Below are 27,435 nucleotides of genomic sequence, written 5' to 3' on the forward strand. Positions count from 1 at the left end.
TATATTCGCTATCGTTGACATACAACGCAAAAGATTTATTACTAGTGGTATATTCTTTAAAAATATTGATCAATTCTTTTGATATTTCTCTTCGATTTATTTCAACTATTAATCTATTTTTGTTAAATATTTTCTGTGTTTTTGGTTTACTTGAAAGTGTATCTACAATTTTAATAAAAATTTGATTATCATAATAATTTATTGGTTTTGAAGATATAGGGATTTCTAGAATAGGATTTTCGTGTGACGTGTGGACTGTATTATTATCATCTACATTAATATCATCTGGGACTTGTTCGGCAAGTATTTCATTTACAATTGAATCTAATTCATCTACATCAGGTAATTCAGAAATCTCGGCTTGTGCTATAATTGACTGCATATCTGTGTCAAAATCAATAATTTCATTAAAATTTAATTCGTCGTTATCATTATCTAATTTAATACGGGAAAGTGCATCTGCATTAGTATTTAAGGAACCCTTTTTATAACAAATTTCATAATCGAATTCTTCTAGTTGCAACCTCCATCTAACTAATCTAGTGTTTGCATTTTTCAGTGAAAATAACCAAGATAAAGGTTTATGATCGGTAATAATTTTAAATTTAGTTCCATATAAATACGGTCTGAAATGTCTGACGGCCCAAACTATAGCTAGAAGTTCTCTTTCTACGGTACTATAATTTATTTCGGCATCATTTAATGTTCTTGAAGCATATGCGATCGGTTTGTCTTTTCCTATTTCACCTTGTGATAAAACAGCACCAATAGCAAATTGGCTAGCGTCAGTTGTTAAGATAAAAGGTTTGGAAAAATCAGGATATTGTAAGATAGGATCATTAATTAATAAATTTTTACAAGTCTCAAAACATTGAATGTATTCAGGATTCAAATCAATTTTTACATCTTTTTTCAAACATTTGGTAAGCGGTTTGGTTAATTTAGCAAAGTCTTTTATAAATCGTCTGTAATAACCTAATAGTCCAAGGAAGCCTTTTATTTGTTTTGGAGTCTTAGGTATTGGAAAATTTAGGATAGCTTGGATTTTATCTGGGTTAGGTTTGATTCCGTCTGGTGTAATGATATGGCCTAAAAATGCTGTTTCTTTTTTGAGAAATTCAGATTTATCTGGTTGAATTTTAAAATTGGTTTCTCGGAGTCTTTGAAAAATTTTAGTCAAACTATCTATATGTTCACTAAGTGATACTGAATAAATTATTATATCATCAAGATAAACTAAACAAATTTTGCCAATATAATCTCTAAGGATATTATTTATTACACGTTGGAAGGTGGCTGGGGAATTCTTTAAACCAAAAGGCATGCGTAAAAATTCGTAATGTCCGTCATCTGTACTGAAAGCTGTTTTTTCAATATCGTCTTCGTGCATTTCAATTTGGTGGAATCCAGAAGCTAAATCGATAGTTGAGAAATAATAACATCTACCTAGTTTGTCTAGAACGTCTGAAATATTTGGGAGAGGGTATTTGTCATCTATTGTCTTGTCATGAACTTTGCGGTAATCAACAACTATTCTCCATTTACGTTTTCCGGATGCGTCAAGTTTTTTGGGAACGACCCAAATCGGAGAGGACCAGGGTGAATTGCTATGTCTAATAATCTGTTGGTCAAGCATTTCGTTAATTTGGCGTTGGACTTCTTCTCTGTGGATTATTGGGTATCTATAGGATTTGGTGTAGACAGGAATTTCGTCGGTTGTGCGTATCTTATGTTTAACCTGGTTTGTAAAAGTCAGTTTGTCATCTGGTTTATGAAAAGTGTCTTTATATTTTTTGCAAATTCTTAAAATAGCATTTTTCTCTTCGAAATTCATGTGGTCAGTCCGTATTAGGTTCTCAATATCCGAAAAATCTATATTTGAGTCAGATTTGTCTGTACAAAAATTATAAAATTCTATTTCGTTTGTGAGTTCTACTTGTAAAGGTTTGGTTAATGTTAAATTAATTTCGTTTTCTGTTAGGTTATGAATTTCAACTATGGCTTCATTGTTTTTTGCTAATGTTACGGTATCTGGAATGAAACAATTTGGAAAATTTTGCCTTGTGATTAAAATTTCACCTTCTTTAATGTTAACTGGGACTTTACATTTTTGAATGCATCTTTCTGGTATCTGTTGACTAAAAAGTATTTTTTTTGGACTTTTCAAATAATGTAAATTTAAATTAGTATTAGGTAATACTAGCAATTCATTATTAAAATCAATGAGCGCCTTCAATTTTTTAAGGTTATCAATTCCTAACAACCCATTGAAGGTTTCGTGAAACTTAAATAGATGGAATGAAAGATTTTCATTATTTTGGAATTCACTGAAGCTTGGGATGTTGCATGCAAAATTTTCTGTGTGCGTCGATAGAGCTGTTTTTATTGTACAGGGGTCAAAATAAATGGAACTTTTGAAATATCTATTAGCAATCTCTGGGCAAATAAATGATTTCGTTGAGCCTGAATCAATTAAAATTTTTAGGTCTGGATTCCTTATTTGAATATAAGGAAAAGAATAATTTTGAAAACTGTGAAATTCAACTATGTTTGATTTTGTCGTTGTTCGTCGAGAAGTGAACTGTATGGCTGTTTAACGTGTGCTATGAATACGGCCAAGGCACTTTTTTGGAAGTTGTTGCATCTATCTAGGATGATTTCTTTGTTTGTAAGGTGTAAGTATATATAATTATTATAAATTGTAATCAAATTTTGAAATCTTTCATAGAACTGATAAACGGTTTCATTTGGTAATTGTCTCATATGATGGAGATCAAAAGTTAAAGATATATCATCTCTACGGTCTGAAAATTTTGATATTAGTACCCTAACTATATCATCTATTTCTCTAGCATTGGCAATTTCTATAGCATATTTAGCATTGTCATATAGTTTCGAAAAAACTGCACTCCTAATAATTTCGTTCTGTATACATGTCGGATTACTACTGTCATGATATCTATTCTTGATTTCCCTAACTCTTGAAATAAATGAATTTAGTTCTGCGGGGTTACCGCCAAAATTTGGAATAGTGTCGATCAATATATGATCAAATTTGGGGATGTTTTGAAGGGACATATTTGCTAATGAGTTTGCTAAGTTCTCTATAAAATCAATACTACTTTCCATAAACTAATTCGCGTACGTGGAATTGTTTCAATGGAATGCAAAAATAAAATAAACTTGTATATATATTATTTAATCAATTAATTAATTAAGAAAATTTAAACTGTAAAAATTGCTTTTCTTATCTCCAGCGATTGAAGGATAAGGGAGGATGGCAATTTTACTATCAATTACAATTTTTCACTCACCAGTTCAGGATGTTTCGGCGAATTTCCTCTTCGCACTTTTTTCACACAATATATTTTTTTCACTTGCACTTTTGCACACTATGAATTACAATCACCTTTGAATTGATTGGAAATCCTGCGATAGGCCTTCCCGAATTCAATCCTATTGATTTTTCTATCACTTATACTAATTATTGGTTCCAAATTCTAAATGATTGAGATCAACGGATATCTGCGATAGATGATCCTGAATTGATCCTATCGATTTTTCTATCACTTTTACTAATTATTGGTTCTGAATTCTAAATGATTGAAATCAATGGATATCTGCGATAGACGATCCCGAATTCAATCCTACCGACTGCGCCAATTTTATACTCGTTATTCGAGAATAAAATAAAAAAACTTTATTTCTTAAAATTACAATAAAATATATAAAATAATTGAATTTTACAATATAATGATATAATGAATTATAATTATATAACTGAACTGGTGTAAGTACTGGCAAAGATTATCCTCCTCGAATGTAGAGATCTTGCTACTTATAAAAATATGCTTCATCAGCAAGGAGGATCTTGTGGCTAGATATAAGCTATGTCAGCGGGATGGATCCCGTAACTCTATAGTGATTTTGAGATAGGATTCTGAAGAGAAAAAGATGAAGTATGTTTGTTCGAACAAGTTTTCATTGTTGTATTGAGTCCGCGCCCTACATTAACATGATCTGTAGACCGCATTGCTTTTAAAAAGTCATATTAATAAAATTTTCATAATAATTTCTATTTATATACAAGTAGATCACTTTTTGTTATTTTACTGTGAATTGACCATTAGTAGTTAAATTCCAGCTATTAGTTTTTGTGTAGATAATTCAGCTCAGTCATAACAGTGGCTTTTTTTTAAAGTGTGCGTTGGGTACGGTTGTGACATGTGGTTGTGGATTAAACAGATAAAAAAAATCAAACTTAACTGAGACAAAACACGAAAGAGAAAGATAGGGAAAAATTTAATACAAGAAAAAAATTATTTCACGAAGATTTCGAAAACAAAAGTTTTACGCGAATCGGTCTTCTTTAAACTTTAAAGCTTATTTTCCGAAAACCGATTTTTTTTTAAAATCCGTACACGATTAAAAATGAACCATAAAAGCTACATATACAAGTAAGACACCGTTTTTTAGATAATTTTATTGCCCATAGATTAAACTAAAAACATTTATTGAAAATTTTCATTTTACAATGCTGTTAACGCAATTACTCCTTAAAAAAGCCCTAAAAATCCAGTACTTTTTTAAAAAAATGTTAAAAATGTTTAAATTTCAACTTTGAACCACCATAATAGTCTATGATGTGCAGAAAAGCCTTCTGAATAAAGAAGTATTTCCATTTTTTGTTTCAGATAAAAATTACGGGCTGTACCTTGCACGGAGTTTGAGTTGTCAATCGCGAGCTGCTGCGCAAGATTGTTTATAAATTAGCCATTTTTATTTATTTTGAAATACAATAAACTTTATTTTGTTGAATAAATATGTGTTCAAAATTATGCAAAAGATCTTTAGTTTCTCTTGTTGTTTTCATGTTCAAAAAAAAATACTGAAAAATCCCTTTTTTTGTAAGCTACTGATGAGGAGACCCCCTTAACTTTGTTTAAAAGATTATGTTGTATTATGTACATATTTCAAACAATCAAAGTAATTAATTAATTTAATTTCAAACTTCAAATAATTGCTAAATGGTGAATTAACAAAATTATTATTGATAAAAAAAGTAGCACAACCGTACCCAGTCTCCCTTATTATAGATTCAAAATGGTAGAAAATAATGCTTTATTATCATTATCATTATATACAAAACAAACAAAACATAATGTTACTTAATAATAAGTATATTTACACTGCATTAAAAGTCAACATTTCAGAAGATTGACACATTGTGTGGGATGTTTAGAAAGGTTAGATATCAAATCAAAAATAGTAAGGTAAATCAAATAAGATTTTAATAATAAACATATAAAATCATAAAGGTTAATATTTATTCATAATATCCACTTTTTTATAAGTAATTTTTTTCTTACATTGGTGAAGAGCAATCAGACCATATTGTTGATGGGTATTTATATTAATTCTATGTATGATGGAATGAAACTATTAACTAAGTTATAATCTTAAGTGGAGACCGAAGTCTAAAGAGGGCTATATCATGAAAATGTAAACCTCAACAAAAATTCTCAATGATATTTTATTAATAAGCAAAAATTCCACGAATTCCAGTATTCATATACTGCTATACTGCATCTTCATATTTAATAATATATCATAGAATAGAGAATTCAACTTTTTTCTATATATAATATATCATTATAATATTATAGAACTAATAACATCTTGACATTAAACTTCATGAAGTTGCAACATTAAGCATATTTTGTATACCTTCGTGGCTCAAAATTAATTAAACTATCTGTACAATTATCATCTATAATAGTAAGTTGGATGTAGTAATTAAATAACATCAAAGGATTTCAAATATGTATTATGTATATATATGTATATATATATATATATATATATACGAGGTCTGTTCAAAAAGTACCCGGAATTTTCGTTTTTTCAAAAAAATATTTATTTATTCGTCTACATTAATGTGGTCCCCTTCAAAGTAGTCCCCCCCAGATATAATACACTTATGCCAGCGTTTTTTCCAATTTTCGAAGCACCCTTGATATTCACTTTTTGATATGTCCTTGAGCACTCTCAGCGATTTTCTTCAATCGAGGAAAACCGCCGTCCTTTCATGGGTCTCTTCAACTTTGGGAATAGGAAAAAGTCACACGGAGCCATATCTGGTGAATTTTTTACGCAAAATTTAATACAAATTCTTTGACTTTTCAATTCTTCCATTGTAAAAATCGCCGAGCTCAGAAAAACACGTCGAACCTTAGCGACTACCACAGACAAAGTAAACAGTGAATATAGCTGAAAATTTCATCATACTTTAGGGGCATGTATACCAACACAATAAAAAAAAAATTTTGACAATCAGACACTCCAGACCCGCGAAATTTAATTATTAGTAATTCCGGGTACTTTTTGAACAGACCTCGTATATATATATATATATATATAATATATATATATATATTCAGAGAACTGTATTCATTACCTGACAACTGTTCGCAGAAGCGTAGATCGAGCCTCATTGTGGAAAGTTATAATCACACTAGTAGTCGGTAGATCATCCATCCAAGTTTTCTTTCGACACCTGAAATAATAGGAAATTATATATATAATATAGTAGAAATATAAATATTTGAGTGCTATATGATACCATTGGAAAATATTTTAGTTGTGAAGTTCAATGCAGCAAAACGGTGATATATATCGTTTATGCTACTGCTAAACTACAAAAGTGGATTAATATTGAATAACAAAGTATTATTAGAATATAAGTAATTTCATTAAAAATAAATATGACAAATGAGTTTCACAATATAATTTTAAATTTAACTTTGATTAATTTATAAATAATAAAAACTTTATAATTTATAATAAACAAAACTTTAATAAACCCGAGTACTGATTTTGATATTGCTAATAAAACATGATTGCGACAGTTCAAATTAGGGCAAACTCATATTGCAAAATGATTTAATTATTAGAGCCAGAGCAGATTTTTTGCTGCCATTTAATAACAGATATAATTATTGTGTTTTTTCCAGTGTGGCAATAATATTTAGTGAAAAAGTCACCAGATCGTCACCGTATGTCAGATTATCCTGACTTGTGAAATGGTCCAGTCCAGTTATCAACTGCTCATATATGTTTTATTGGAAATCGTTTAAATCAATTTTAGGCACTCTGATATAAATGCCCTAATGTATCATATACCATATGATGCTGATGGGTGTCGAATTCAAATATCCAATAATATGAATTATTTTTGTAAGAAGTTTTATTTAACTGCCATTCCAGCTAATTGCTACTTAGTCTAAACAAAAAGCACAACTCAGATTATGGCTTGACATCAGCTAATATATTTTGAAAATATATCAAATTAAATGATTTCATTATTTTTTTCACAAATTTGTTTCCAATGTTATAAAATAATCAAGACTTTGAATGAGAATGTTCGTCTATTTTTCAAATTTCCCTGATATTTTGTATGCATTAGATATAGATCCTCATATGCGGTTTAGTACCACAAAGGCGAGATCGCAATATAAAATTTCCTTTCCGATACAGAATCTCTATAAAACTACTACAATCGCCTCATACATAAAATATTGAATTGATTTTTGATACAAAATCACCGAGACGTAATCTAGTCTTTTACTTATAGCCCCGCGGCGACTCGCGACACAAACAATGTGAACACAAAACATTCACTTGATATACGGTTGACTCAATTCTCAAAGCTTATTTTTCTGTTCAGTTTCGAACGTTTTTGTTGTAGACTGTTATTGTTCTTCTACATCCACAGCAAAGCAATTCAAACGTACAGTCGATTGGAGAAATAAGAACTGCCGAGTGTTTTGTTCGACACTTCCATATTTGTCGAGATACGAAACACTGATAGTAAAGGGATACATAAAATTAGTCAAAGATATATATATATATATATATATATATATATATATATATATATATTTATATTTATATATATCTATATATATATATATATATATATAGAATTTTATGATATGAGTGGAACGAATATTAATTGTTTAATATGAACAAAACAGCACTCAGATTTGTTTAACACAACTTTATTTTATGATTACAGACGTTTCGAGACCATGGTGTGTCTCATCTTCAGTGTAATTTCAAAAACAGTTACTTATATACTACACATTCTTTAATAATTTATTTAAATTTCATTTAATTTTTGGTATACAAAAAACACCAACTATTCCTTGCAATGCTTGACACCGTACTAATTTAACATTCAAAAATAAAAATTACAATAACATACAAAAACTAAATAACAGTCTATTGATCCTTCAGAATAAAATTTTGAAATATGAAATTGCGGACAGTGCAAAAGAAATCAGTCGATTAAATAATAATTTAATAATATCCAAACGTGTGACACAGGACTCATTAGAAGAATTAGAATTCGATAAATTTATTTTTCTAGAACAAAAGAAATACCAAAAACTTTTTGATCAGATAAAGAACAAACAATGCAACAAACTTAAGAAACTAATAGAGCTAAGAGACAAAGCACATCCGATTATCAATACAGGTTTAGATTGGAACAAATGGGTTATAAACAAAACGGATACTCATATACCAGATAATATAAAATATATATTGGCCTTAGGTCCAAAGTTTTCAATCCAACAAAAAAATTTAACATTCAATGATTCAATTAAAGTTATTAGCAGCCTAGAAGCCGGCCTTAAATTAATCAAAGATCCAGAAGGAAAAGAAATCGAACGGATAAGATTTATGTTAATGAAACAATTTACAACATTTCAAAAAACTCACAAAAACAAAGTACAGTGCAAGAATGATACATCTTACATCTACCGGGACATCATAGCTACAAAAAAATTTCTTCAAGATAACAAACAATTATTAGTATGTAAGGCAGATAAAGGAAACATTTCAGTGGTTTTGTTAAAAGAGGAATATGATAAAGAAGCAAAGAAAATTCTCAGTGATGAATCTCTATATGAAGAATTGGCATCGGATCCGAACAACTATCACCATAGACAGGTTTTTAAATTTATAAATTTATTAGAGAAAAAGGGACATATTAATAATACCATATCATTAAAGTTAAAAGTACAACATCCTTTAACCCCAAAATTCTATTGCCTTCCAAAGATCCATAAACCTAATTGCCCATTTAGACCAATTGTTTCCTACATTGATTCGCCATACTATTTTTTAGCAAAATATTTTTCAGATATTTTAAAGAATGTCACCATAGATTCTCCATACCGTTTAAATAACTCTTTCCAGTTAATAGAACATATAAAACATAAAGTAATTCCTCCTGATTGTTCCTTTATGAGTCTTGACGTCATTAATTTATTTAATAATCTTCCGCATGATCTAATTATTACAGCCATAAAGAAAAGATGGATACAAATAGTTGAATTCACTTGTTTACCGATGGAAATTTTTATTTCAGGAATAGAATTACTTTTAAAAGCATCATATTTCACTTTTAATAAAAAATATTATACGATGAAGAGAGGTTGTCCAATGGGCAGCCCATTAAGTCCTGTTTTGGCGGATTTAGTATTACAAGATTTGGAAAATCATGTCTTAAATTCTTTACCTTCCAAACCTATGGTCTATTTCAGATATGTCGATGACACATTAATATTACTTAATAAAAAAGATATAGATAATGTTTTCAACAAATTCAATGAGTACAATTCTTTTTTACAATTCACTCAGGAACTTGAAAATGATTCGACGTTACATTTTCTTGACGTAAAACTCATTAATAGAGGCGGTGTATGTTATACAGACTGGTACAGAAAAGATAGTTGGTCCGGGAGATACATTAATTTTAATTCGCATGTTCCTCTCAATATAAAAATTTCTACCATTCTAAATCTTGTAGATCACGCTATTTTATTATCTGATCCCCTGTTTTATGATACAAACATAAAATTAGTTAAAACGATCCTACTTGGCAATAATTTTCCATATAAGTTAATTTGTCCAATTATTAAAAATAGAGTCGCAAAATTACTTGAACCTTTTGATAAGAAACCGGAAGAGCCTGGCAAAACAAGTGTTCCTGAAAAAACTTTTTTCATTAATTTTCCATATCTTGACAATAATTTTAACCAATTATCAAAAAGACTTTTCAAAAAACACAATATTCGTATTACTTTTTCTCCATTAAAACAATTAAAATTTTTATATTCCAAAATTAAAGATGAAACTCCATTAACAAAAAAGAAAGATATAGTTTATAAAGTAAATTGTTTGGATTGCAATTGCTCTTATATTGGCCAGACCTGCCAGAACTTAGAAAAGAGACTCAGGCAACATGAATTACAATGTGAAAAAATAGATAACAAAAAATTTAAAAGTACACTTGTGGATCATGCTAATATCAACAACCATAAGTTTGATTTTGACAATCCCCAAATTTTATTCCATGAGAAAGACTTATTTAAACGGAGCATGGCAGAATCAATGTTAATAGTTCGGACTAACAATAGCATAAATCTAAGAACCGACACAAATATTTTACATGACACTTATATAAACATCATTAATAATTTATAAATTTTTTCATTTATCTTATTCTTTTCAATAAATTAATTTGTTTTTTCATTTTTAACGATTTTGTATGCGATAGCACTCCTTCTGTTTACATTATAATGATACCCTCTCTGTCTCCATCTATATAAGTACTTCAAATTTGTTTAGAATATTTCTGTAAGTGTTATATGTTTCTTTAGTACGGTGTCAAGCATTGCAAGGAATAGTTGGTGTTTTTTGTATACCAAAAATTAAATGAAATTTAAATAAATTATTAAAGAATGTGTAGTATATAAGTAACTGTTTTTGAAATTACACTGAAGATGAGACACACCATGGTCTCGAAACGTCTGTAATCATAAAATAAAGTTGTGTTAAACAAATCTGAGTGCTGTTTTGTTCATATTAAACAATTAATATATATATATATATATATATATATATATAAAGCGAGAGGTATATATAGAGGTATATACATATATGTATATATATATATATATATATATATATGTACTTGTATATAATTATTTGTACATGAATATATAGATATATGCATATGTATGTATTTGTATGTAGGTGTGCATATGTATGTGCATGTATATATACATAATATTTCTCAACATTTACTGAAGCAACACATTCCCATTTTTCGTCAAATACCAATACAAGAGCCATAAAAAATTATTTTTGCCTAAATTCCGTACATATCCCTTACATCTAGCCGACAGAACACCACATCAGTGTGTTAATGTCTTGTGAAGTCGAAACATTTACAAATATCTTCGGAAAAAATCGAGTGTTTTTAACAAAAAAAAAATTATGGATAATTATGAAATTATTACAGGTAAATAATTTTTGCTTCTCAATTTTATATAAGACCTTTTTTAGTTAATTTTTATTACTCTTTACTAATTTTTATTCCTTTATAATTTTTTCTAAATAATCTGTAATGACCATCAATAATTAATGTTAATCAATAGTTATAAAAAAAAACTGTCTTTGACAGAATAAACCTGATGATGGAACGTATCTAGTTCCAAAACGTCGTTGTAAAACATCTTCAAAAATTAGATTGTTTTTTATTATTGGATTTACTGTTCGGAAAAAAAAAACAATCAATATATTGTTTTAACCCAATAAGCTACTTTATTCACGCACTATATTATATCTTATTTGACAACTTGTCTATTTGTCTACATGCTCACCTGTCTACCTGCCTACTTATTTACATTTATATGAATAAAAAAAACTAATTTTTATTGATCATTTCAGACATCGAAATATCATTTTTTTACATTTGACCTTGCAACTTCGAAACCGCCGGATCTGTCTTCGGCAAATTGTAATTAATCTGTCAAGATAAGTAAAATGTCACTTGAATCAAGCGAATTGGATCCTATGTTTACTCAAAAACTGCGATTTTAGCATTCTTTGCCTTCTATCTTCGAAACCGCTGCAAAATCTTTGCCAAAAATAATCAGATAGGAATAGAATGTTTTTGAATCATTCAAATCAGTCGATCCATGCTCTTGGAATCTAAGACAAAAAATACTATATCAATACAAAACACATACTACACACACATACATTTTTTAAGGTATTCCAAAATGTTCAGAAACCTTTGAAGCGTAAAGACAAGCACAAATTTTATTTTTGGTTTTTGAGCGATTACTATATCTTGCTTCACTTGCAATTAATAATAATATCTTCTTATGTATAAGACTACATTTATAACATATATACTATATTTATATTACTTCTGAATCGACGTATTCTTTCAGCAGTTCATCTATTGTAATCACATATCTATTCATATTTATTCTTTACAAATAGTTTTAATAGAAAACGTGATATTCTTCCGTCTATTCAGCAGTATTGATCGTTAATTTAACTATGAATTCAAATCAGAATATACTTTTATTGTTCGCGATCTGTATGAGAAAAGCTTGGATGAGCTTTTATTGAGCTATGAACAAAAGTATGACGGTGAATATTAATGTAGTATTTATATTATACGGCAACTCTAGGGTTTTTGATGATGTTTTGTTGAAGCCAAACAATGCAGCGGCGTATGATTTATATCAAAAAAGTTAGTTGACATAGTTTCATATTTTATTCATTTTATTTATTATGGTTTTGTTTATATATTATATATATATATATATATATATATATATATATATATTATTCGTAACAGTTATTTTATACAAAATGCCAACGATTGATGAATCATTCTCATTTAAGGATAACGAGATAAAAAAATATAAATAAAAACTACCAGCTAGTAGATTGAAGTTTTACAAGATCTTTGGATATAATTACGATATGTGCATTAAGCAGATCAATATCTACTTATAATAAAGCTATTGCACGTTTTACGAAAACCCGGAGTGGACAAATGAGCTTCTATTTTATTTATATATTAAAAGTTAAGTAAATTAGTGTGAAGATAAATCGTAAATTAAGATTATTGAAGATAATATAACATCATTTAAAAAATAGCAAATTTTTTGACAAGGTTCATATATATTTGAGATAAACCACTCAGGATACCTATCCCGTATATCAAACATATTGTGAAATCGTGTTAGAAATGAAATTTTAAAATCGGTGAAATGACATATTTCATATTTTAAGTACCCTAGTTAGTAAAAAGAAAATATAGAACCATTTTATAATTTTTTAGAGTTAAAAAATCACACTATTTAAAAGTTCGATTGAAACAATATTATTTCATATTATTAAATTTACATGATCAAATGAAATCAAATTAATTATTTAAAATTTTTATTTGGAAAGACATGGTGTATCTAGCCTAACTTCACTTATTATCAGGCAAACTCAAACCTAAATCAGTTTTCAAAACTTTAAAAACAATCCAAACATTTCTGACAAAATGTCGCAATTCCCACCACACATAGACAAACTGATGATTTTGTATGATTTGTATGATATTATTATGCATTACAATTACTGATCAGAATTCATACCATCATCGCTTTTCAGAAAATACCTTCGTTAAATACTACGCAAATCTATGGAATTATTATTTAAAATATCTGCTTTAGACATTATAGTAAACCACGATGAATGTAGCATAATATGCCACTAATAATAGAATGGAACGTGTTAAACTGGATTGGTTTGCTAACGCTTTTCAGTGTGATTTTATCACATTGATTTGTGGAATTTTGTTTTGCAATAGCCCACCAAACAATATATACATAAAACGAGTTCTTTTGTCATATACCATGTGGCACTTTATTTATTAACTCATGTATTGAATAGGATTTAGTATCAGTGTAGAGTGTACTAAAAATAAAATCATGATCAGACCAATCGATGCCACCTATATATAAAAACTAAATACAGACACCTCTTGAAGTTTGAGAAATGAAAAACTACAATATATATATCACTAGACATGCTTATAAAAACTTCAATTCTAATTTTTCTTCTGACTTATATAACTACTACCTATAATTGAAAATAATATAATTTTTAGTTGAAGTAAAATTGATTTTTAGTGAGTGAAATTAAAGTAATTAAAAAAAATAATTTCAAACGTAAAAAGTAAATTTATTCATTTTTTAAAAAATTAAAAAAAGTTTTTTAATAAAGAACCATTTTTTCGTGTTTATAATAGTTCTGAAAAAGCAAAGAATTTGTTGACAAAAATCATTCTATTTCAGAAAAAAGAAGTCATAAATTATGATAACTTTGCAGTTGAATTTTGTTACAATAGCAAAAAATGTTGTTTGAATAATTCAAACGCAGTTTGTGAATTGATTTATACATTACAAAATTCGTTTATGAAATGTTGCGTAATTAAACTGTAATTTTTATCCGCTAATAATCAAACAAGAATTATTAATTAGCCATAATATTATTTATACACATCAGTTATCCGTATGCAAATTTGCAATCAAATTCATATCGAAAATACTGAATATACATATAAATAATATTGCAATTCATAATTAATTTAATGATATATTACATTAATAATTTATTATTAAAATGATGTGTAGTAACAGGGTTGGCAGATTCAAAATTTGAAACAAGTTGTATAATACTGCGCCTTTTGTTATAAAAATTGATAGCAAAACATGAAATTAAATTAGAACTAAAATTACATTAAAATTATGTTACTTGAAAATTATGTTTGGAAATTGAATAGAACGATAAAAATGCGCGGTTTCATCTTGGTTCTAGTTCTACGTGTCATATTTGAAAAATGGCGAAAATACCATAGCTTGGATGTCAATTCTGACTAATCAACTTATATCTTTCGAACAATTTTTGATTTTTTTAAATCGATTCAGTAGTATGAGCTTAAATGTGGACGAAAAGTGTAACACTTTTTTCCAAATTACAAAGAAATTTATCGCACAAAACTGACAAACGATAATCCTCATCGAGATACATCAAGTGGCTTTTGAATTTATAAAATTAGTTCAGGCGTTTTAGAGCAAACTTCGATGAAAACTTCTAATTTCGACAAATGCCTGAAAAACGATACTAATTTTAGCAAATTTGACGAATTTTTAAAATTAAACGACTTGACATAGGGCCGTAACATTTTAGTATGATCTAGAAGACCATGATATCTATCACAAAAAAAAAACTTGAAAATTGTCGAAATTTTTTTTTTAACACTTTATTACAAGAAAATGGAAATCTTTACCAAAAACTACTCAGGTCGAATCCCAATCAATATCTTTCGGACGATTTTTGAATTTTCAAAATCGATTCAGAATTGCGGGCTAAAACGTGGACGAAACATTTTTCACTTTTCTGCTATAAATGAAGAAACGGTTAGGTCGATAGTCGCACAAAATTGAGAAACGATAGTCCTCATCGAGATACATCGAATGGCTTTTAAATTTTTGAAATTGGTCCAGCCGTTTTTGAGAATACGTCGATTTTCGTCAAAAAATCTGTTCTCACACACACACACACATACACACACAAATGCCTTTTTCAAATTTGATCTCATTGGGTTCAGAATAGCTTGAAACGTAGAGAAAACAAAGTTAGCGAATCAGATTTTTTTTATAAAAACAAACTTCTCCTTTGGGAAGTTAATCATTATAACAAGAGCAGAGTAACGTTCTATGAATCTAGAATGTTTTAAAACAAAAGTGTGATGAATCTTCTCCACGGCCTAGAAGAGAAGAAATATACTATTTGAAGAAAATGTTATTTATGGTTATTTTCATAGCAATTAGTGATTACTGAAAGATATAATGACGCCTATATGATTTGTATTCGTTTTTCTCGACGATAAGACCCACATTTATTTACCAAGTCAGGCGTAATGTTTCACGAACGACTACATAAAAATTACGCGTAATATTATATCTAAAGGATTATCTTGATGCTGAAGTCTCAGAATCCCCGAATCGCGTGCACGGCAAATTTTCAAGCGATCTACAAAGAGAGCTTAATCCACTGGTTGTAAGCATCTACCGGAGCGATTTGCTATTCTGGAAACGAGCTCGGTTTCTTGCCAGGTATTCCCTTAAATAATCCTCGCTTACAATATATCAAACGCACACGTTGTCTCTTCAGTAAGACGAAAGGCACAAAGAAATTTTGCTGGTAAAAGATTCCAATCTCGGCTGTCGAGATGTTCATTACTGAGAGAGGAAGCTACGCAAAGCAGGATGATCCTGCGAATCAAGTTACGTTACTCTTTAGGTTATATATGTTGCTCGATAATACAGAAGCTGGTGGAATCTTATTCACATAACCATAAAAACAACAAATATATTATACTCGTACTTTATTGAAACCTTATCACAAAATGACTAGTTACAAATACTAAGACATGGATTGAATATTGCATAATTTGGCTCAATTTTTACCTTGCAATTTACAATCATTAATAAACTCTAATTTTCATGACCTACTATATTTTTTATAAACATCTATAGAGCTGATTATAAAACTCTACAAATCTGCTTTCAAAAACAGCAATTCATAAGTAATATTTTGCAATCATAAATACTAAATTTATTTACAAAGCAGTAACGTATTCAACCCCATTATAAATGTTACCCACAAAATATTATTAATAATTACTTGCTATCGTTGTAAATCAATGAGCTTAAAAGGCTCACTAGTCAACGATGATATTAAATGACAGAGCCTAGCTATATTTACTAGCTTAACAAATACAAATTACTTTTAATCAATTCATTAGCTGTAAAATGTTCTAAAGCTCTCATTCTAATACTATATATGTTTGAGAAGGATTATCATTTTGCTGTGCGTTATCAACTCCTCTCATATAATTCGTAACTCGAAACTTTGATAAGCGAGTGTTATTTGTCGTCAGTCTGATAGATGTGACAACGCCAAATTAGATATACACGTCAACGAAGTAAATTGTCTTACACACCCTTATAGATGTATATATATATATATATATATATATACATATATATGAATTCATATATTTCATAATGTACAGTTTCGGGGATACTTCAGGAATACTTCAATATTCAATATAATTCAGTTTTTTTGATCTATAATTATATACTTTTTAATATTTGAAGAATTCAATTTTCATTGTAAAATAATTCTTGTTTATTTTTTGTGTATTATATTTATAACTATCACACAATGGCACGAAGACATTTCAGCAGTTTCTAAATTAGCATAGCTTAGAGTTATGATATTTAATTTGTATCAATAACATTCACGATTTTATCCATATTTTTTGATAATGTTTAACCAGCAATGTCGAATTCGCTGTTCTATTCAATATAGCACTTTTATGGATTGGAGGATTGAGCCTTAGGCGTTAATACATGCCATGGTGTGTCAACGAGTAGGTTTAATAAAAATATAAGTTCAAAGTGCACTCTAATTTTTTTTGTTGAATACTACTATATAAAACGATAATAACACCTTATTCTGGATTTATGGCGTTGAGTTGTGCGGCTGCGCCAGCTGATCAAGAATTTCGTCCATCCAAAGAAAACAATTAAAAATTCTGAGGTGTATTGCAAATGAATCTAGGCATATTAGTAATCAAATACTACACTAGGGACTAAATCCAAACTAGGCTCATACAATAAGCTACTTTGATATAAATCTTTATTCAAACCAATTTGGTGATATGGTGTACAATTGTGGGGCAGTGCTCATAAGACTAACATAGAAATAATACAGAAATTTCAAAACAAATATTTGAAAATTGCCCTGGGAGCTCCAAAATATGTTCGCAACTGGTTGATTCATGTCGACACGAATACACCTACCATAAATGAAGTAATAACAAAAACAGCACACAAGTATAGAAACAAGCTAATCAGTCACCCAAATTCATTAACAAACTCCTTGATAACAGAGAACTATCCAAGAAGATTGAAAAGAAAAGCGCCACTGGATTAAAGCCATCAATTTTACTGATAAGAAATGGAAATAGCTTAATCATTATTTATAAGAAATTTTTTAATAAGAAAATAGTTAAAATTATATAATTATCAATAAAATATTGTGAATCTTATATCGAATGGAAAAACAACTACTGAGTTGTTTTTTCCAACATGCCCTTGTAGTATACAATGTCCCTTTCTGGCCGACTATTGTAAATTCATCAAATTTATTGAATGTCCTTTACTGGACAGTTGTAAATAAAAGACATAATAAAAAAAACACACATCGATCTAAAAATTGACACTGTCCAGGAGGTAGTGAAACAACCGAAATAAAAACCATTACAGTAAGATAATCAACCACAAAATTGCATTGATTCCTATATTAGTATCATTAGCTATAAGAAAAAAGCACCCCTTCCATATAATGCATTAAAATGTTGTCACCCCCTAGGAAGACCTCCCGAAGTCACGTCACCTATGTAAAACTCCAGTACTATTACTGATGGAGCACATTATCTCCTAGTTACACTCCAAGTATGTCATGAAAATACCGGTGCCAAATAAAATCATCGTTAAATCTTGTTGTGAAAATTTTGAATCAAAAAGTAAAAAATTTTAATTAAATCCACTTAATCATCAAACTAAAATTAGTCAAAATAATAATAAAGGTGTTGTAAATAGAACCGTAAACTTCAACAAAGCAAATATTTATGAAAATACTATCCAACTGGAATTCTGAAAACCAGAACAAGAGTTCACATTTTTTCTATTTTCTGTTTGCTAATTAATTATTGTTAAAAAAGTTTTGCACACGCAAAAGCCTTCTGTCGTGCACGTTATGTATAATGCAAAACTTTATTAATTATATTATATTACTCGCATAATTCACGCATCAGCACCTGTTTATATTCGGTATTCTACTTGTTTATGAATACGCACAAACCATGATGAATAGTCAGGCGTTGCGTTACGCGTAAACATATGGTGTGACACGTCGGACGTGTATTTGCACTAAGGCCATCAATGTTCTGTGCAGTCCGTCAGATTTAACCCATGTAGTTTTTGGAAACCAAAAATAGAACAAAAATAGTTGAGCAACAGTATTTCTGTTATATTCCATGATTTACTATATTTTTTTAAAAAAATGAATAAAAATCATGGTAGAGATATGCAGCCAATTTGTGCCACAATTAGTAGTTGTCTTAGCAACTTTAGTAACAGTTTCGTAAGTAGTTTTACCTCGAATAACTTTTCTGCAGTATCTATTAGCTTATTAATATTATATATCACTCAAGATAATTATACAATTGAAGAAGTACTACTATACAACAACAAAGTACAAAACCAAACAAATCCAACCATTAAAACATCGCCCGGATTTGTAATAAATATTTGTAATATTTGTATTTGTAATAAAATTTGTAATAAAAAAATAGCTCTGTGAGTAACCGCTCAAATGAGCGTTTCGGTCTGATTTTATTTCTTACTCACTTTTATTATAGTCTCTTCCTTCCTACCCTTAGTTTTGTATTTTTGATGTATATTTTGTATTTTTATGCAGTTTATCTTTTGTTACCATTCAACAACCTTGTCATATAAGAATTTATTGAAATACAAGAAGCAAGGAAGAAAAATACCTATGTTCACAGAGCGTGTATAGATAAAAATAATATAGATAAAAATCTTTTACAGATTTTTCAGATACACTATAATATCATAGTTGGCAAAATAAAATTTTGTATAACGACACAATACGCACAAAATTGAAATAAATAAAATGCATTGTAAAAGTAAATCCAGAATATTTCTGATGCCTATATATATTTATATTGGCAGTTTATGAATGGATTTATATATTGAAAAATTCATTTATGAAATGTTGCTTAATTAAGCTCTAATTTTTTATCCATTAATAAGCAAATAGGAATTATCAATTGATCATAATATTATTTATAGACATCAGTTAACCGTATGCAAATTTGCAATCAAATTTATATCATGAATACTAAATATTACATATAAATAGTATTGCGATTCATAATTAATTTAATGATATATTCATTAATAATTTACAATTAAAATTGTATTCAACAGAATTTGAAACTGAATTTTGAAACAATTTACATAATAACGGTTATTTTGTTAACATTGCCATTACAATGAATGGTTTTTGGAAAATAATAAGTATTGTCTATTTTCATAAGTATTTATCGTCTAGTCTAGACTATAGGCTCCCAAACTTTTTTGTGCCGTGGATCCCTTATGCTGTTTTTAATTTTTTCATAGACCCCCTATATATTAACGGTGTGGGTAATGATTTATTTCTCAATTTCTGATTATACAGATGATTTCTTGCAAAAATACATGTTGAATTAACATAGATGATGAAATATAAAATTAGACTAAACATTATGTGATCTGACTCGAATTGCAAGCAGGAAATTGATGTACTTTTAAATTTTTATATTTACATACATATAATATATTACTAGATATAAAACTTCTGAAGTGTTACATGTTTTTTAGTACTGTGTCAAACATTGCAAGGAATAGTTGGTGTTTTTTTGTATAACAAAAAATAAATGTAATTTAAATAAAATATTAAAGGATGTGTAGTATATAAGTAACTGTTTTACTGATGACTGACTGATGTTTTTGAAATTACAATGAAGATGAGGCATACCATGGTTTTGAAACGTCTGTAATTATTAAATAAAATTGTGTTAAAAATCTGTTGTTCATCATATATATATATATATATATATATATATATATATATATATATACATACTATGTATTATAGATAATCCGTCCTTACATTTGTAAATAGGAATTTTCCATTGCCTATTATATTAGATTTCTCTTCATTTTTACTTCTCCGATCCGAGTTGATATGATTCCGCCGTCTTAATTCTCTGTATTATGATTCAATAAAAAAATACCATCACATATGTACATATATGAAAATACTAAATTCAGCCATAACAAGAAAGTTCAACATTTGCACAAAACAGACAGCTGTTGTCCTGGTACAAATCTAATTATCATCGAGGCAAATGGACGCACAGTATGGCTACATGCACATCTGGTTGACTAGAATTCTGAAAGCTAACCGCCAAAGCACCACCAGCGCGGGTGCGATCGGACGCAAATCAGTGTTCCAAATGGCGGACGCAGGGTTAGTCCGCCGATTGAAAATGGGTATGTTTTCAAACGTATTTGAACTATTCCAATGACACACAGTGGTGGTTTAAGTGGTTTTGTAATTATTCTGCATGAATACGAAACGCGAAAGCCGATACTTTACTGATCGCTGCATTGATGGGGATTTAATACGTATGTTCAGTATTTTATATAGTTCAGTAAAAATAACACTGTGGTAGATGTATTTACCGAACGACCATTTAGATCAAACATTGTAATGACTAGAAATAAGCAGCAATTTTCATAGTATGGTAGTACAGGTCACAAATATATTACTAGATAAGTGACTTTAAATTAAGATATATATTAAGTTTCTAAAACAATTGCTATGTCTTGTTTATAATCAAAAACTTGTATGTTATGTATGCCTACTGCTCTACCAACAGAGTAGTAGTACCATATCCATCTCCAAATTTAATCCGAGGGAAATGGATTTTATAGATATCAAACTTATTCTTTAACATAAATTTCATTTTATTTTTCTTAGACAAAATCATTGAAAGAAAAAAATACCCCTTAACAAAAAAATCGAATTAAACTAAATTGAGTACATACTATCTTCTGTAGATTTTTGTGGAACATTCTATAAAAACATAAGTTTAGTCTGGATTCTATAAAAATAGTGATTTATTTTGGCACAAAAGTATATTATTTCACTTTAAATAGGCTAATACATTATCATGAATTAATACGTCTTCAGACGAATAGAAGATACGTTTTCGATTATTTAATAGTTAATTATTTAAGAAATAATTTTTACTTTTTTATTAAATTAATGTTTTATTTAAATATCTCGTAATTCATCATATTAGACAAATCAGTTAAAATATCGGGCCGATTTCGCCGTACAATAGATCAATGTTATGGCAAGGCTATGTTATGCAGCAGTTTTCTTACAAAAACTGTACTAAATAGTGTCAAAATCCATGTGGTTGCTGTGCAGTCAGGTGTTTTAGATAGAACACCTAATCTAAAACGATGTTATGATAACTGGACTTTTTTGATATGGTTTATTAACATATGAGTGAAGTTGAATTTGATGTGTAAAACGCCTAATCGTACAGCAAATACATTGCATTTTAATAGTATTTAGTACAGTTTTGTATGAAAACTGCCACGTAGCATAGCCTTGTCATAACATTGGTCTGTTTTACAAAAGAATCGAACCATATATTACGGTAAGTAATAACAGTTACGTTATAAATGATACTAGTAATACTAACAAGGTTACTTAAAGAATTTATGAAAACATCTTCAGTTAATTTTAGATGGATTTTCTTTATAATTAAGGTTGTGTCTATTTTACTGTGCTGTTTTCAGGTACATATGTTCAACTTTGATTGCAATTGATATCTATAGAAAGCTAAGTTGATTATTCTTCATAATTAAAGTTGTGCCTATTTTCTTATACATTTTTTCCGAATGTGATCAACTTTAATCTCAATTGATATCTATCAAAAGTTTAGTTCTTTTTTCTTCAAAACTAAAGTTGTGCTCATTTTCCTATATTTTTTTGATCTAAATGTGATCGCAATTGATATCTATCAAAACTTTAGTTGGAGTTTCTTCATAATTAAGGTTATGTCTATTTTACTATGCTGTTTTCTGAGGTAATTGTGATCAACTTTCATCGCAATTGATTTCTATCGACAGTTAAGTTATTTTTTGTTAATAACTAAAGTTGTACCTATTTAACTGTACTTTTTTCCTAAATGTGATCGACTTTATTTGCAATTGATATCTATAGAAAGATTAGTTAATTTTTGTTCGTATATAAAGTTGTCCCCATTTTCCTATATATTTTTGAGCTAAATGTGATCAACGTTAGTCGCAATTAATAAGTATCGATTGTTTAATTAATTTTTCAACTGGATCAAAATATTATAGTTACTGACTGACAATGAGCAAAACTAATTCTCATTTGATCAAATACGTTCGCCCAGCAGGGATTATTAGTACCTACAATTCCGACATGTCACTGAACAATAGACCTGCTAGTAACATTCTGCGCATATGTGGGCATTAGCGGTCACCAAAGATTTGACACAATGCGTCATTAGAGCTACAACCATCCTGATTCCCGACCACAGAAGGAACTGAGATTCTGAATCATTAGAAGAGAAATCATTATCGAATTTTATGAGGCAATTCCGAGCAGAAATCCAAAGGAGATCATCATTTCGAAGTGTATGAAAAATGAAAGATGATTGCGGATTATGTAAGGCAGAAGATTTTTACTATAGTAAAATTGTATTTTGATAAAAATAAGGAAATTTTTGAGAAAATAATGATTAACGTTTTTAGTGAATTTTTATAATAGGCACTTTTTTAGAAATTGGAATACAAAGCCAGATACAATTATCAACTGGTGAATTATCAGGTTAGTATAATTTATTGACACTACTGTATTATATTTGATTTATTGTAGATTTGTTTTTTAATATTACTAGAATAAAAATCTGATATAGTATAAAATAAGCCCTAATTTAAGTAGTATGGAAAAAGCAAAGTCTTATTGGTTCCGCATTTAGTTGTCAGCAATTGCAGCTTATACCAAATAGTGACTTTTTTGGATAATTGAAAGCATAAACATAAATTCGTCTGTTAGGTTTTATGGTAACAAATATTTTAGCAAAGATTTTTCAAAATATTGTGGTGTCTTAGATAATAATATAAATAACCATATTACTTATAATTGTATTGTTTTGCATCAGTATAATATTATATAATCAAGGAAAAATTTTAATTGGACAATGCATCTATAACTAGTTTAGATATTAAGAGATAAATTTGTTAAGGTTATTAATAAAATCTTGTGATCATTTGTTGGATCTACCATATTCAATTAGAGAAACAATGTAAAATGCAGTTGTAACTTCCAAGGAAGAAATTCGTTAGGAAGAACGTATATAAAGAAGAAAACGTTTATTTATATATCCATATTGGCTTTTAGAACTCAAATCAAAGTAATTTAATTAAAATCTATCCTCTGAACTATATATAATGCCATAATTGTAGAATTTTGTTACAATCGATAATTATACTAATTTGTACGAATAAAATTAAAATAAAACAAATCTATGATATGGAAAAAAATATAAATTTACTCCGTTAGTTTTTTACTGATATACTCGTAATTCACTACATCTACTTTAAAATATTGAGATAATGGCATTTCGAGTTACTGGTCTAAATTCATAAAATATTTTTACGATTTGAATTATAATGTAAATAAAAAATGATGATAATAAAAAATATAAAACTAGTAGTGTATGGCATTGTGCCTTAAGGCAAATTGCTGGAACTTCCCGTATCGTAACAAAATGATCGAGGAATGTTAAATGTTTTCATATAAATTTTTATAAATATTGTAACATTGTCTAATATTTATAAGAATTATATAAACTGAATTGCAAATTTGAAATTATTTGTTCAAAGTATATTAGAACAAAATTAAAATTACAACTTGAATTATTTTCGATGTACAAAAAAAAATTCTTGAAAGAATTTTTTTTTCCAAGAGTAATTATTTTGTTGACACAACCAGAAAGTTTTTGAATAGTTCAAATCGAACGCTTAGTTCACTCAAAAACTGCAATTTTTTGCACATTTAGCTCTGTATCTTAAAAATGGCTGGACCTGCCTTTGCTAAAAACTAATCACCTCTTCTTCCAATCATTACAAATTGAATGTCTTTTAGGTTATTCAAATCAGACACTCCGTTCTCTCAAAAACTCCATTTGTATTTTCTGTACTCTTTGCTCCAAATCTACGTAACGGCTGGACCTGCTTTTGCCAAAAATTAATCAGTACTTCTCCCTATCAATAGGAGTCGAATGTTTTTTAAACCATTCAAATCAGTTGATCCGTGCGCCCGAAAACGTGGACTAAAAATGCGGACATACAAAACACACACACACACACGCATCCATTTTTTCTGAGGTGTGCCAAAATGTTCAGAAACCTTCAAAACGTCGGAAAATGCAAAAAATTTCATTTTCGATTTTCCGCCCATTACTATAACTACCCTACGGTAAGTTAATAAAATGACCTAATAAAGGTACTGCGTAAAAATTTGTTTGTACTCATTTGAAAGTTTCATATGCACTCACATACAAAAATTGGCATTTGATTTTTGCATTTCTATAATTGAATTGGTGCACAATCAAATATGAATCCCCCTTCATAGAACTACATGCTTTTATTTAACGCAATATTCCCAAAAGCAATGAATAAATTCCTTTTAAAAATACGGCTGTGAAAATCCAATTTTTTAACGAAACAAATGTTTTAACAAACTTCGAAACGTTTGGGAATTGTATACGCTGATGAGCCGACACATGGATTTCGAATGGTTCCATTTCCGGGATTCGCAGTGTTCACATTGTCTCTGGGTCAGAATTACTAAATGTATTGTCCTTGTTGCAGCTTTGCATCAAGCTTTGCACAGATTATATTGAAAATTGCAGAATTCGATTACTTTGTTCTCATCATACATACATGTGATAAAGAAATAACCAGTTGGCTAATGATAGTAAATGACTGACAGAGCTTGACTAATATTGTCATAATACTGAATTGAAATTCATCAGTGATGTACAACTTACTTGTACATTGATTGTAATATACTACAATTATAATGCCGAAATTGCTACAATAGTGCTACTTAAATAATAATTGATTTATAATTATATATGCAAAAATATAAAATTATAAGATTGAGTATCAAACAAACATTTTGGAAAACCTATCACAGAAAAATAAATCACTTCTTCATTTACTTGAGCTTTTCAGACAAGTGATTTATTAAAACGTTAAAACTAGATTTTATATAATATATCAACTTGAATACAAAATTCAAAGAAAGCAAGAAATACTTTGTTATAGTTAAATTATTCACATATTTAATGGAAATTAATTACACAGGTCGACAAAATAAATTGGCTGTATTGGGTGTGCGACATATGTTTCCAATGTAGTTTTCACCATCGAACACGAAAAATAAAATCAAAATTGGAGATCAAACTACAAAAAATTCAAATGAATAAAAAGACAACAAACCCGATCTAGAAATTCTTTCGCACGATGAATAAAATCTCATAATTTCTTTTATATTATGGCCCTTCTTATCTCAAATGTCTATTAGATTTCACTTAAATAAACTATTAACTTTTTTTTGGGAGCCGGAATTGCTCACTCAGTAGCGTTCTCGACTCACACGCTGGACAAATTCGGTTTGAATCTCCAGAAATACCAGAATTAAAAATATAAAATATTAAAGTGGATAAAGAATTGTTAGTTTGTAGGCTACAAGCGAAAATTGTATTAGAAGTGAGAAGAAAATAAAAGTTTAGTTTAGAAGATAAGAAGAACATATTGAGAAACGAGAAGAATAATGAAAATTGGAATGGAGTTGAAGAAAGAAAATTGAATGGAAGATTTGGATATAAGAAAAGATAGTATATATATGATGAATGTATAAGAAATATATATGTAAGAATTGTATAGAATATGATGAAAAATAATAGAAATAATGTAGGTGGCTAAAAATGCTGTAAAGCGGAGGACAATAAAATTTAAAAAAACTTTTTTTGTAGAAAATAGCTGTAATTTGCAAACATATTTTCAAATATTCTATTGCACATATTTTTGAAGATTATCCTGGGGCAATGTGGAGTAAATATGGTTGCAAATTATTGCTGAATTATACAAAAAACTTAACGGATCATTTTGGGCAAAATTCAATTCAGTCATTTAAGGTAAAAAGAATCAGAAAAAGACAGAAACTATAAGATTTTAATTATAATGCATTATATTTTTACACATTCAAAAAAAAAAAATAAAGAAAAAATTTAATAAAAAATAGATTTAAGCAGAAATATTAGCAGATTATTTGAAAATTGTGAGAACCGAACTTAAAGAGATATTGGTGAGGTTAAAAAAATTTTAATCGTAAATTTTAGTACACATTTTGCATGGTATTTAAATATAAGTTGTTGATGTCCTACTTAGATTTATTCTCACACAATATACGCCATTCCACGGTCCCATCAATATCTCTAATTTTCATTACAATTAGTAAGGATTTTTTTCGAATGAAATTTTGCCAAACTACATTTTATGAATTTATCCACATTATTACATATAATTAGATTCCCCTGTTCGCTGCACTTACTAAAATCAGCTACTAACAGTATGAATTATGATATAGATGCACCCGGAATCTAGTAAATCGAATACATCAGTCATATTTGATGACAGTGATAATTGTTTGATGTCTGACGGCTGATTGATGAACTGTCTGTCCCGT

General features: G+C 28.7%; 1 protein-coding gene across 1 annotated transcript in view; it reads right to left on the reverse strand.

The window, feature by feature from the left end:
* LOC113387006 (polypeptide N-acetylgalactosaminyltransferase 2) overlaps positions 1–27,435 on the reverse strand; it is a 723,548-nt gene that overhangs the window by 84,084 nt on the left and 612,029 nt on the right. Inside the window, exon 3 of the mRNA XM_026624766.1 lies at positions 6,458–6,556. Within this exon, the coding sequence (XP_026480551.1) occupies positions 6,458–6,556 (99 nt within the window). The remainder of the gene's footprint in view (positions 1–6,457; positions 6,557–27,435) is intronic.

The sequence above is a fragment of the Ctenocephalides felis genome, unplaced genomic scaffold, assembly GCF_003426905.1.
Source record: "Ctenocephalides felis isolate EL2017-DRISC unplaced genomic scaffold, ASM342690v1 CF-g0.4_SCAFFOLD_03571, whole genome shotgun sequence".
NCBI classification, from domain to species: Eukaryota; Metazoa; Arthropoda; class Insecta; order Siphonaptera; family Pulicidae; genus Ctenocephalides; species Ctenocephalides felis.